The sequence below is a fragment of the Bos javanicus genome, chromosome 26 (assembly GCF_032452875.1).
Source record: "Bos javanicus breed banteng chromosome 26, ARS-OSU_banteng_1.0, whole genome shotgun sequence".
NCBI classification, from domain to species: Eukaryota; Metazoa; Chordata; class Mammalia; order Artiodactyla; family Bovidae; genus Bos; species Bos javanicus.
Genome location: NC_083893.1, coordinates 51,320,278 through 51,334,816, shown reverse-complemented (window position 1 = coordinate 51,334,816; position 14,539 = coordinate 51,320,278). Strand labels below are relative to the sequence as shown.

Below are 14,539 nucleotides of genomic sequence, written 5' to 3'. Positions count from 1 at the left end.
GGAGTTAATCAATATCATTTAATCTGAGCAAAAAGAGACCTTTAGCATACTTTTCTTATCTATTTTCCAAGCAATAGATCTTCCCTGGTGGCTCAGAAGGTAAAGCGTCTGCCTGTAATGCAGGAGACGCAAGTTCGATCTCTGAGTTGGGAAGATCCCCTGGAGAAGGAAATGGTAACCCACTCTAGTACTCTTGCCTGGAAAATTCCATGGACTGAGGAGCCTGGTAGGCTATAGTCCATGGGGTCGCAAAGAGTCGGACGTGACTGAGCGACTTCTCTTTCTTTCTTTATTCCTTTCTTTCTTTCTTTTCCAAGCAATACACCACTCCTTCCCAAATGTTAGGAAGTTTAGTTTCATAACACTAGCTTTAGATTTGTCCAAATGTATTTTCTTCTGTTTTTGTAAGTCAACTTTTACAATTGCATGAATATTTATAGCCATCTTATCAAGTCAGTATTTGCATTTAAATATCCACTTTACTGGTCTCTTTGCCTGCTAATTCTACATCATATCCTGTATTTCTTGGATTCCTGCTCCTTGAAGTGTAAATTTACACTCAGCCAGGGCTTCTGGGGAGAAGATGGAGGACACGTTTGGAATATTCAGTGAACCTTTTCCCCACAAGACAGCTGCTGGGCTGTGGCCTCTCCCCACAGACTCCTTGACCTTCCTCCATGGGCCAAGTTCCCCTGAGCAGTAGATTCAGTGGCAACAGTATTTTCTATCAGGTTGATGTAATGCACTGGTTCTCCCTTCCCTCCTACTCACAGGAAGGACATATAGCTATCCCCAAATTTCCTTAAGAGGCAACCCAGCAGTCATGAATCCTTAGACCGAAGAGGTGAAAAGTACAATATTACTTCTCTGGGTACCCAAAAGGCAATGGATAAGCAAGATGGGAGTGAAATAGAGACTGAGTTGAAAATATGCTCAAAGAGTTGCTTTAGGGAAGCTCTCCTGAAAATTCCCTCTTACTTTGTATGTAAAAGGATCAAGAACAGACAAATAAAAATGTGGGCAGCCAAGTATGTAATATTTAATGCACTCTGGGCTAAAAAGAATGACCTTGACAAAAGCCAAAATCTCTTCCAAGTTAAACAAAAGCAGAGAACACACAATTTCCCAGGTACAAAGGGCCAGCTGGCTTGGACCAGGAACAAAACTCTTCACACCAAAGGGCTGGGGAGCTTAAGCAATGTGCTCTCTTATCTGCCCCTGGTTCTACCTTCATCTCACAGCTGCTGTTTAAGATCGTGGATCAAGCAAAACTGTTTGCTTGTGTGCAGAAGTTTTAACCCACCAGGTGGAGGAAGGGGCCCTCCTGGATTCCAGGGGTGTGGTTGCAGCTTTCTAAGACTCCAAAGGCGATGCCAGCACAGAGCAGTGGGGAATGGCCAGGGGGGTCGGTGGGGGAGTGGGCAGTGGGAGGTTGATATGACAAGAGAAGAATCTGCTGAGGACAGTGGTGGCTGTGGAAGGAGGATGGACTCAGAGCGGGGACCAGCCATTGTAAGACCCACCAGAGGGCACCAGAGAGAGGAAAAAGGGAAAACACCGCCTGAAGCGATTGTCCTTGGTTACACACAGACGTCACCAGATAGATGGTCGATACCAAAATCCAACTGATATATTCTTTGCAGTTGAAGATGGAGAAGCTCTATACAGTCAGCAAAAACAAGACCAGGAACTGACTGTGGCTCAGATCATGAACACCTTATTGCAAAATTCAGACTTAAATTGAAGAAAGTAGGGAAAACCACTAGACCATTAGGGTATGACCTAAATCAAATCCCTTAAAACTACACACTGAAAGTGACAATTAGATTCAAGGGATTAGATCTGATAGACACAGCACCTGAAGAACTATGGACAGAGGTTCGTGACATTGTACGGGAGGCGGTGATCAAGACCATCCCCAAGAAAAAGAAATGCAAAAAGGCAAAATGGTTGTCTGAGGAGGCCTTACAAATAGCTGAGAAAAAAAGGGATGCTAAAGGCAAAGGAGAAAAGGAAAGATATACCCATCTGAATGCAGAGTTCCAAAGAATAGCAAGGAGAGATAAGAAAGCCTTCCTCTGTGATCAATACAAAGAAATAGAGGTAAACAATAGAATGGGAAAGATTAGAGATCTCTTCAAGAAAATTAGAGATACCAAGTGGACAGTTCATGCAAAGATGGGCACAATAAAGGACAGAAATGGTATGGACCTAACAGAAGCAGAAGATATTAAGGAGGTGACAAGAATACTCAGAAGAACTGTACAAAAAAGATTTTCATGACCCAGATAATCACCATGGTGTGATCGCTCACCTAGAGCCTGACATCCTGGAATGTGAAGTCAAGTGGGCCTTAGGAAACATTGCTATGAACAAAGCTTTTCTAAATCCAACTTATATATCTTCAAGTTCTCAGTTCATGTACTGCTGAATCCTAGCTTGAAGGATATGGAGCATTACCTCACTAGCATGTGAAATGAGTGCTATTGTACAGTAGTTTGAACTTTGTTTGGCATTGCCTTTCTTTGGGATTGGAATGAAAGCTGAGTTTTTCCAGTCCTGTGGCTACTGCTGAGTTTTCCAAATTTGCTGGCATATCGAGTGCAGCACTTTCACAGCATCACCTTTTGGGGTTTGAAATAGCTCAGCTGGAATTCCATCACCTCCACTAGCTTTGTTCATAGTGAGGCTTCCTAAGGCCTACCTGACTTCACATCCCAGGATGTCTGGCTCTAGGTGAGTGATCACACCATCGTGGTTATCCAGATCGTTAAGCAGGAGATGGTTAGAGTGAACGTCAGCATTTCAGGAATCAGTGAACTAAAATGACCAGGAATCGGAAAACCTAATTCAGTGACCATTATATCTACTGCTGTGGGCAAGAATCCCTTAGAAGGAATGGAGCAGCCCTCATAGTCCACAAAAGAGTCCCAAATGTAGTACTTGGGTGCAGTCTCAAAAATGACAGGATGATCTTGGTTCATTTCCAAGACAAACTATTCAACATCACAGTAATTCAAGTCTATGCCCCAACCACTAATGCCAAAGAGGCTGAAGTCAAATGGTTCTATGAAGACCTACAAGACCTTCTAGAACAAACATCAAAAGAAGATGTCCTTTTCATCACAGGGGATTGGAATGCAAAAGCAGGAAGTCAAGAGATACCTGGGGGAACAGGCAAGTTTGGCCTTGGAGTACAGAGTGAAGCAGGACAAAGGCTAACAGAGTTTTGCTAAGAGAATGCACTGGTCAGAGCAAGCACTCTCTTTCAACAACAGAAGAGATGACTCTACACATGGATACCACCAGATGGTCAATGCTGAAATCAGATTCATTATTACATTCTTTGCAACAGAAGAAGGAGAAGTCAGCCAAAACAAAGCCTGGAGCTGACTGTGGCTCAGATCATGAGCTCCTTATTGTATAATTCAGACTTAAATTGAAGAAAGTAGAGAAAACCACTAGGCCATTCATGTATGAATGATAATCATATCCCTTATGATTATACAGTGGAAGTAACAAATAGATTCAAGGGATTAGATCTGATAGAGTGCCTGAAGAACTATGGATAAAGTAACACTGTACAGGCAGTGATGACCAAAACCATCCCAAAGAAAAATGCAACAAGGCAAAATGGTTGTCTGAGGAGACCTTAAAAATAGCTGAGAAAAGAAGAGAAGACAAAAGGAGAGATACAGCCAACTGAATGCAGGGTTCCAAAGAATAGCAAGGAGAGAAAAGAAAGCCTTCTTAAGTGAACAATGAAAAGAAATAGAGGAAAACAGTAGCATGGGAAAGACTAGAGATCTCTTCAAGAAAATTAGAGATACCAAGGGAACATTTCATGCAAAGATGGGCTCAATAAAGGATAGTAACGGTAAGGACCTAACAGAAGCAGAAGAGATTAAGAAGAGGTGGCAAGAATACACAGAAGAACTGAACAAAAAATGCCTTAATAACCCAGATAAGCATGATGGTGTGGTCACTAACCTAGATATTTTAACTGCTAAGTTGAAAAGAATGTACAAGGAATGCCTAATGTAAATTAAGGTATAAAAACATAATCCACACCAAGCAATCCACTGCTAACCAGAACTGCCACATCCCCTCCACCTGCGTCTGCCTGCCTATCCCCATGCCTCCCTTCTGAGGTGACCACTGCCCCAAATTTCCCTTCTAATTTTCTCGATAGTTTTATTTCTTGTACTGCTTCATTTCTTACTTTTGTGTTTCTAGACATGATTCCATCATAACCTCTATGCAGCTTGTGAGCTGCAGGTGCCAGTTAGTGACCAGGGAGGTCCACTATCCCTCAGATCATTCCCATGTTTCTGCTGCTGCAAAGAGTGTTGTTCAGACCATTTTCATGCATGCTTCCTGGAACACTTTGCAAGAGCATCCCTAGGTCAGGTGTATCAAGGGCTACATGATCCATGACACCATGTGACTTCTAAGCATGTGAACTTATGTCATCTGGTCCCATAACTTCATGGCAAATAGAAGGGGAAAAGGTGGAAGCAGTGACAGATTTTCTTTTCTTGGGCTCGAAAACCACTGTGGATGGTGTCTGTGGCCATGACATTTGAAGATGATGGCTTCTGGGCAGGAAAGCTGTGTCAAACCTGAGTGCTAAGTTGCTTCAGTTGTGTCTGATTCTGTGTGACCCCATGAACTATAGCCTGCCAGGCTCCCCTGTCCATGGAATTCTCCAGGCAGGAGTACTGGAGTGGGTTTTCATGCCCTTCTCCAGGGGATCTTCCCAACCCAGGGATCTAACCTGTGTCTCTTCTGTCTCCTGTATTGGCAGATGGGTTCTTTACCACGAGCACAACCTGTTAAAAAGCAAAGACATCACTTTGCCGACAAAGGTCCATATAGTCAAGGCTATGTTTTTTTTTCCAGTAGTCATGTATGGATGTGAGAGCTGGACAATAAAGAAGGCAGAGCACTGAAGAACTGATGCTTTCAAACTGTGGTGCTGGAGAAGACTCTTGAGATTCCCTTGAAAAGTAAGGCAATCAAACCAGCCAACCTTAAAGGAAATCAACCCTGAATGTTCATTGGAAGGACTAATGCTGAAACTGAAGCTCCAATATTTAGGGTGCCTAATGCGAACAGTTGACTCATTGGAAAAGACACTGATGCTGGGAAAGATTGAAGGCAGAAGGAGAAGAGGATGACAGAGGATGAGATACTTGGATGGCATCACCGATCAATGGACATGAACCTGGGCAAACTCTGGGAGATGGTGAGGGACAGAGAAGCCTGGTGCTGCAGTCCATGGCGTCGGGAAGAGTTGGACATGACTTAGCAACTGAACAGCAACAAAAACTCTTATCAGCTGTCCAAGTGGTCCTGTCTGTTTGCAACACTAAGTACTAATGGACTTTTTAATGTTTACCATCTAACAGGCACAAAATGGTCGTTAATCCTGGTCCCAATTTGCATTCCTCTGATTATGAATGAAGTAGAGAATCTCTTTATGTTTATTCATCAAACTGGTATCTTCTTTTGTAAAATGCCTACTCGTGTACTTACTCTTCTCTTGTGATTTCTTTCTCTCTTTGTCTGTGGGAATGTATATGTGTCCTAGTTAATGACCATCTAAAGTTTTATGTATCACAATGATTTTTCCTTCTCTTTGGGCTATGTTTTCACACTATTTGTCGAATTTTTCTTATAAACAGATACTTTAAAATTATCAGTCTTTTATTTTGGAATTAGCACTTTTTTGACTTTAAAATCTGTCTTTGCCCTAGAAAGATCAGAAGGCTAGTTGCCATTTTTAAAGTTCTACCTTTCATATTTACATATTAGGTCATGTGGAACTGATTTTTGCATGTGGTGGGGGCTAAGGATAAAATTTGTTTTTCCCATATAGATGTTAATCATCCTGGGACAGTTAACTAGGCTTTATGGTTCCTACATGTAATTTGAACTGTGGTGCACAGATTGATGCTGTCTGTGAATGGTTTGCTCTGTCTGAGCGGAAACCAGGACAGAAACTGAGAGGAAGTAGAGTTTCCTCAACTCAGGAACAGGACTTCTCAGGCCCACACCCTCTCTGTTATTTTTCATCCCTTCCTTAGAAAATGTTAAGTTTCTCCACTACTAAGTCTAAGCCATGGACAGCCAGAAAACAGTCACTTCTACTGTTGAACAGAAAGAGTTCCAGGTAAGACTGACCACACAGGCTCCACTACTCTGGGGGTAAACCATGGGCCTCTCCAACCTCATATCCCCAGGCTGTGATGCAGCTGGCATCCAGCCTGCTAAGGGACCCTCCACCTGCATGCCTGCTCTGCTTCTCCAGGGCCAAGAATTCCAATCTTTCCTGGGGTGGGGAAACCACTCTTGTCTGGGCACCAGCCTCAGATTCCCCTGGGGATTTGCCTTTGGCCTCAAAAAGCTTGACTTTTTGGTTGTTGATATGAGCATTGGCATTTTATTTTAACTCCAAGCTGCACACTCACACTTTTCATTATTTCTTTGTTTTCTTCTTTCATGATATATGACCACTTTAAGACTTACTGATGTTGCCTCAATGAGAAAAGGTTTAGAATAGAAGAAAGACCAGGAATGAAACATCAATCTCCCTACATTCTCTGAAGGAAGTTTTATTTGATTGAACATGTTTATCTGAAGGGACCTATTATTGATCTATGAAACGCCAAGAACAAGAACTAAAATGTAGGGAATTCCCTGGTGGTCCAGTGGTTAGGACTTAGTGCTTTCATTGCTCTTGGCCTAGGTTCATTCTCTGGTTGAGGAACTAATTCCACAAGGCCGTGGTACAGGCAAAAAAAGAAGAAGAAGCACTAAGACGTGGCCAAAGAGACAGTCGTTACATGGATTCAAAGTAGAACTGGGGAAGGTTGAGTAAGGCCGGGTAGATTAGGGGTCAGACTGTGTGTGGCCAAGCAGAACAGGTGACAGGACGCTGAGCCCAGGTAAAACGGGGGGTAGTTCCCTGAGGCCCAGGTAGGACACGACACAGGCTGTGTGAGGCCAAGTAGAATGTGGATGAGTTATGTGGGCTCCAGGCAGATGTGGGGACAGGCTCTAAAGGCCCGGGTAAAGCAGGACCCGCCATGTGATGCCAGGTAACCAGCTGCAGGGGCAGAAGGAGGGGCTGCTGGGGAAGATGAAGGAAGCTGAGGGAGGTGGCAAGGTAACTTGAAGATCAGGAGCCAACTGTGCACTGAGGGAGGGTCTGTGCAGAGACCACAGAATGTGAGAAAATACAGCCGGTGGCCCTTTCAGCTGAAACTAGCACTGTGTGGCAGGTTGGGACAACCAAGGAAAAGCTGAGTTGAGAAGAACCTTGAGGAAGGTTTAGGGTCAGGTTCCTGGAAGCCACCCAGGGGTGGAGAGACGTTTCCCTGGATACAAGAAGGCCACCTCCCAGGACCTGGGTCTACAGCTCTGCAGCTGAGGACTTGTTGGGTGCAAAGGCCCCAACTCAAGGGTAAGGGTACTGAGAGGATGACAGCCAGCTCTTTCTCCTCCAAGCTGGTCTCAGGGAGGCAGCCCACGGACCTCAGGGCAGAGAAGGGCTTGCACAAGTCTCCCCAGGGCATGTTTAACCTCCGTGTTCCTCAGAGAGTAGACGATGGGGTTCAGAGTGGGGCTCAGCATCGTGTAGAGCACTGCGGACACCTTGCTTCTCTCAGGGCTGTAGCTGGAGGCCGGGCTGATATAGGCACAGAACACTGCGGAGTAGTACACGGAGACCACCAGGAGGTGGGAGGAGCAGGTTGAGAAGGCCCGCCGCCTCCCTGCAGCCGAGCGCATGCGCAGGATGCTGGCGACAATGCAGCCATAGGACACCAGGGTGAGCAGGAAGTTGAGGACTCCATAGAAGGCATCAGCTAACACAGTCATGATGCTATTCACGAGTGTGGGGCTGCAGGAGAGCAGCAGGAGTGGGGGGATCTCGCAGAAGAAGTGTGCGATAACATTGGGGCCACAGAAGGACAGCCGCGTCATCAGCCCAGCGTGCAGCGACCCGTTGAGGGCACAGACGGCCCACACGCCCACGGCCAGCGACCGGCACAGCCGCGGGCTCATCCGCGAGCTGTAGTGCAGCGGGCGGCAGATGGCCACGTAGCGGTCATAGGCCATGGCTGTCAGCAGCAGCAGCTCGGAAGATGCGGACCAGGTGAGGAAGAACAGTTGGGCCATGCACCCCGGGAAGGAGATGGTGTTTTCCTCGAAGGCCAGGCCCACCAGTGCCTTGGGCAGCACAGATGAGGTGCAGACAATATCCATGGCAGCTAGATTGCAGAGGAAAAAGTACATGGGGCTTTGGAGGCTGGCGCTGTGGCTGCCCACCGCGATGATCACAGCATTGCCCATGAGCGCCACGGTGTAGAGGGAGAAGAAGCAGCAGAAAAGGGGCAGCCGCAGGCGGGGCAGCTCCGAGAAGCCCTGAAGCACGAACTCTATCATCAGGGTCTCGTTGGACCTTGTGGCCCAGCCGGGAGCAGCCCCAAGGCCTTGCTCCATGTGTGCACAGACCTGTGACAGAGATTACATGACGCTGGTGCCAGACTCTACCCAGGTGACCGTCTCAGAAGGCAGCCTGGTCTTGGAAAGGAGGGCTGATCCGACTCCTTCACAGGAGTCCGTTTATTCCTTAACTTCCAAGCCCAACACTCTCCCGAAAGCCATATACCCTTCATTAACTTCTCCTTTCATTTTGCACTCCGAGAAACACTGTCCTCTAGCGTTTCTAGCCCCATCGCCATCCTCACTTCCTTGACTGAGAGCCACTTACAGCCTGAGCCCGTCCCCACGCGAGGCTGAGCCCCTCCCCGGCCGCTCTCCCTCTCGCAGCCCCATCTCTGTGAAGGGCATCCTGCTGCTCTTCAGCTGTTCCCCTGGGTTCCTGTTTCCACCTTTTCTGAACTTGTGCCCCGTGCACTCCAGGATTACTTCTGTGGCTGATTCTGCCGTCAGTCTGACGTCACTCATATCTACCCCCCAACCCCAGAACCATGAACCGCAATTCTGCCTCAAACTACAGGCTTCCAAACTCAACATTCAAACCTGAACTGTTGGCCTTTGCCCCAGATGTGCTCATCGTGTAGTTTTCCAGCAGCACAAGGTAACTCGCCCACACTCCCAGTTACCCAGCCACCCAAAATCCTGGGTTTAGGCTTTGTGGCAACAGGACCTCACTTGGACCACATCAAGCTTTAGTTCATGGTCATGGGAGGTTCTCAGAATGCATTTGTTCCATGAGCCTTTGATGGTCTTCTTACCTCTCAACCTCTGGTTCCCAAGGCCTACAGACAAAGCTTCCTGCATGATGTTCACAGATGCTCCATCTCTCACTCACAGACATGTACCTAACTTCAAGCTTTTTGTCACCACCTGGATGTCCAGTTTCTCCTTCCAACACCCTCCTATATGTTCCCAACTGGGTTCATGGTGATGCCCTGTGGCAAAAACCTGATCCTGGCATTTCATTCCCCTCTGTGAAGCTCACTAAGACTTAGCAGAATGCTCAGGTGAGAAATAACAGAAAAATAACCAAACTGATCACATGGACCACAGCCTTGTCTAACTCAATGAAATTATGAGCCATGCCTTGTAGGGCCATGCAAGATGGATAGGTCATGGTGGAAAGTTATGACAAAACATGGTCGACTGGAAAAGGGAATGAAAAACCACTTCAGTATTCTTGCCTTAGGAACCCCATAAACAGTATGAAAAGGCAAAAAGATAGGATACTCAAAGCTGAACTCCCCAGATCAGTAGGTGCCCAACATACTACTGGAGAAGAGTGGAGAAATAACTCCAGAAAGGGTGAAAAGATAGAGCCAAAACAAAAACAACGCCCAGTTGTGGATGTGACTGGTGACAGAAGTAAAGCCTGATATTGTACAGAACAATATTGCGTAGGAACCTGGAATGTTAGGTCCATGCTGCTGCTAAGTCGCTTCAGTCGTGTCCAACTCTGTGCTACCCCATAGACGGCAGCCTACCAGGCTCTGCTGTCCCTGGGATTCTCCAGGCAAGAACACCGGAGTGGGCTGCCATTTCCTTCTCCAATGCATGAAAGTGAAAAATGAAAGTGAAGTCGCTCAGTCGTGTCTGACCCTCAGCGACCCCATGGACTGCAGCCTACCAGGCTCCTCCATCCATGGGATTTTCCAGGCAAGAGTACTGGAGTGGGGTGCCATTGCCTTCAAGGTAAATTGGAAGTAGTCAAACAGATGTTAAGAGTGAACATCAACATTTTAGGAATCAGTGAACTAAAATGGACTGAAATGGGTGACTTTAACTCAGATGACCATTATATCTACTACTGTGGGCAAGAATCCCGTACAAGAAATGGAGTAGGCCTCAGAGTCAACAAAAGAGTTGGAAATGCAGCACTTGGGTGCAATGTCAAAAACGACAGAATGATCTCTGTTCGTTTCCAAGGCAAATATTTCAATATCACAGTAATCCAAGTCTATCCAAGTAATCCACCAACCACTAATGCCAAAGAAGTGAAGGACTTACAAGACCTTCTAGAACTAACACCAAGAAAAGGTGTCCTATTCCTCATAGAGGACTGCAATGCAAAAGTAGGAAGTCAAGCATAACTGGAGTAACAGGCAAGTTTGGCCTTGGAGGACAAAATTAAGTGGGACAAAGGCTAACAGAGTTTTGCCAAGAGAATGCACTGGTTATAGCAAACACCCTCTTCCAACAACACAAGAGACACGTAGACATCACCAGATGGTCGATACTGAAATCAGATTGATTCTATTCTTTGCAGCCAAAATGGAGAAGCTCTATACAGTCAGCAAAAGCAAGACGGAGCTGACTGTGGCTCAGATCATGAACACCTTATTGCAAAATTCAGACTTAAATTGAAGAAAGTAGGGAAAACCACTAGACCACTAGGGTATGACCTAAATCAAATCCCTTAAAATTATACACTGAAAGTGACAAATAGATACAAGTGATTTGATCTGATAGACAGAGCGCCTGAAGAACTATGGACAGCAGTTGGTGACACTGTACAGAGGCAGTGATCAAGACCATCCCCAAGAAAAAGAAATGCAAAAAGGCAAAATGGTTGTCTGAGGAGGCCTTACAAATAGCTGAGAAACTAAAGGCAAAGGAGAAAAGGAAAGATATACCCATCTGAATGCAGAGTTCCAAAGAATAGCAAGGAGAGATAAGAAAGCCTTCCTCAGTGATCAATACCAAAAAAATAAAGGAAACAACAGAATTGGAAAGACTAGAGATCTCTTCAAGAAAATTAGAGATACTAAGGGAACATATCATGCAATAATGGGCACAATAAAGGATAGAAATGGTATGGACCTAACAGAAGCAGAAGATAGTAAGAAGAGGTGGCAAGTATACACAGAAGAACTACACAAAAAAATCTTAATGACCCAGATAACCACGATGGTGTGATCACTTATCTAGAGCCAGACATCTTGGAATGCAAAGTCAAGTCGGCCTTAGAAAGTATCTCTATGAGTAAAGCTAGTGGAGGTGATGGAATTCGAGCTGAGCTAATTCAAATCCTAAAAGATGATGCTATGAAAGTGTTGCACTCGTTATTCCAGCAAATTTGGAAAACTCAGCAGTGGCCACAGGACTGGAAAAGATCAGTTTTCATTTCAATCCCAAAGAAAAGCAATGCCAAAGAATGCTCATACTACTACACAATTGCACTCATCTCGCACGCTAGCAAAATAATGCTCAATATTCTCCAAGCAAGACTTCAACAGTATGTGAACCGAGAACTTCCAAATGTTCAAGCTGGATTTAGAAAAGACAGAGGAACCAGAGATCAAATTGCCAACATCCATTGGATCTTAGAAAAAGCAAGAGAGTTCCAGAAAAACATCACCTTCTGCTTTATTGACCATGCCAAAGCCTTTGACTGTGTGGCTCACAACAAAGTATGGAAAACTCTTCAAGAGATGGGAATACCAGACCACCTGACCTGCCTCCTGAGAAATCTGTATGCAGATCAAGAAGCAACATTTAGAACCACTCTGTTGTTCCATGTTCAGGGTCTTTTCCAAGAGTCAGTTCTTCACATCAGGTAGTTAAAATATTGGAGCTTCAGTGTCAGCATCCGTCTTTCCAATGACTATTCAGGACTGATTTCCTTTAGGATTGAGTGGTTTGATCTCCTTGCAGTCCAAGGGACTCTCAAGAGTCTTCTCCAGCACCACAGTTCAAAAGCATCAATTCTTTGGCACTCAGCTTTCTTTATGGTTCAACGCTCACATCCATACATGACTACTGGAAAAACCATAGCTTTGACCAGACAGACCTTTGTTGGCAAACTAATATCTCTGCTTTTTAATATGCTGAACAAGACCCTGCACATGGAACAACAGACTGGTTCCAAATTGGGACAGGAGTACGTCAAGGCTGTATATTGTCACCTTGCTTATTTAACTTATATGCAGAGTACATCACACAAAATGCCAATCTGGATGAAGCACAAGCTGGAATCAAGATTGCTAGGAGAAATATCAATAACTTCAGATATGCAGATGATACCACCCTTATGGCAGAGAGCGAAGAGGAACTGAAGAACCTTTTGATGAAAGTGAAAGAAAAGAGTGAAAAAGCTGCTTAAAATTCAGCATTCAGTAAACGAAGATCATGGCATCCAGTGCCATCACTTCACGGCAAATAGATGGGGAAACAGCAGAAACAGTGACAGGCTTTATTTTGGGGGCTCCTAAATCACTGCGATGGCACCCCACTCCAGTACTCTTGCGTGGAAAATCCCATGGATGGAGGAGCCTGGTGGGCTGCAGTCCATGGGGTCGCTAAGAGTCAGACACGACTGAGCGACTTCACTTTCACTTTTCACTTTCATGCATTGGAGAAGGAAATGGCAACCCACTCCAGAATTCTTGCCTGGAGAATCCCAGGGATGGGGGAGCCTGGTGGGCTGATGTCTATGGGGTCGCACAGAGTCGGACACAACTGAAGCGACTTAGCAGCAGCAGCAGCAAATCACTGCAGATGGTAATTGCAGCCATGAAATTAAAAGACTCTTGCTCTTTGGAAGAAAAGCTATGTCCAACCTAGACAGCATATTAAAAAGCAGTCATGTATGGATGTGAGAGTTGGACCATAAAGAAAGCTGAGTGCCAAAGAATTGATGCTTTTGAACTATGGTGCTGGAGAAGACTCTTGAGAGTCCCTTGGACTGCAAGGAGATCAAACCACTCAATCCTAAAGGAAATGAGTCCTGAATATTCATTGGAAGGGCTGATGCTGACGCTGAAGCTCCAATATTTTGGCCACCTGATGTGAAGAACTGACTCTTGGAAAAGATCCTGAAGCTGGGAACAATTGAAGGCAAGAAGAGAAGGGGGCGACAGAGGATGAGATGGTTGGATGGCATCACTGACTAGATGGACATGAGTTTGAGCAAGCTCCAGGAGTTGGTGATGCTACAGGGAAGCCTGGCATGCTGCAGTCCGTAGGGTCACAAAGAGTCTGACTCAACTGTGTGACTCAACTGAACAGGTGAGCCAATGCTCCTTACCTCCTGAGATGGCCCCATGGCCCCTCTTGTGGGTTTTCTCACTGAGTCATCAGCACCCACAGTACCCACCCCAACCCTCAACTGGTGATCCCTGGAGGTGCCAGTTCTTCACACAGCTTCTTCCCTGGACATACCCTCTGGTTTCCGCCTCCTCCTGCACTGCCCACAGCAGAAAGACCTTCATCCTCTGGGGCACGTCACAGCAGGACCTACTCAGGAAGCCCTTCCCTTCCTCATGATCACCTCAAGAAAACCCATCTCCTCCCCACTTTCCTCCCACGAGCTTGTGCTGTTCAGTTCCCATGACAGCCCTCAAAAGCTTCCACTGTCTTCCATGTACTGACTCTTTTCTCTAAAGGCTTTTCCACAATAGGATCGGCAATCCATTTTTCTTCCTATCTCAATGCTGATCTCTGAGATCAACAGAGAGTGTTTCTCAATCAAGGTTCAAACAATAAATGAATGAATGACTTTCATGACCAGACTGGGCTCTTCACTGACCCCAAACTCTTCCTTTACCAGCCAGGAATTTAAATAGAAACTGTTTCCACCAAGGCCATCAGGGGCTCTGATATCACTGAAACTGGGGGAGGAGTGGTGCTCGGCAGATCCCTGGCAGCATCGGGCAGCCACGCCGTGGTGGCTTCCGTCCAGAATCAGGACTCTGTTGCTGCTGCATCACTGCCACTCCCACGGGCTCTCACCCAAGCTGAAGGTGTGCCAAGGCCAACTCCAGTGCATACAGATAGTACGTCTATCTGACTGTGCTTCCTTGCTGTCATAGAAATGGAAAACTGCTTCCACTGCATCACCACTTGAAAATCTTACACTAACGCCTCTCATTAGTGAAATCAAAGTCACAACAAGAACCAGCCTAAGGAGCTCTAGGAAACCCAGGTTTTGCATCACAGTCAATTCGGTCAGGCAGTAACACACAAGTGGGTGGTGGGTTCTGCTCCCAACAACAGAGCAGTGATCACACTGGCCATTCTTCAGCTAATAAAC

The 14,539-nt window shown here is 45.8% G+C and overlaps 1 protein-coding gene across 1 annotated transcript; it reads right to left on the bottom strand.

Moving 5' to 3' along the window:
• Positions 1-3,795: 3,795 nt before the first annotated feature.
• On the bottom strand, positions 3,796-8,508 carry LOC133239624 (olfactory receptor 13A1-like; the record flags this gene model as incomplete). The annotated part of the gene is made up of 2 exons (XM_061403977.1): positions 7,564-8,508; positions 3,796-3,807 (listed from the first exon to the last, which is right to left on the bottom strand). Coding segments are annotated over exons 1-2 (957 nt in total), but the record flags the coding sequence as incomplete, so codon positions are not given.
• Between the last annotated feature and the right edge of the window lie 6,031 nt (positions 8,509-14,539).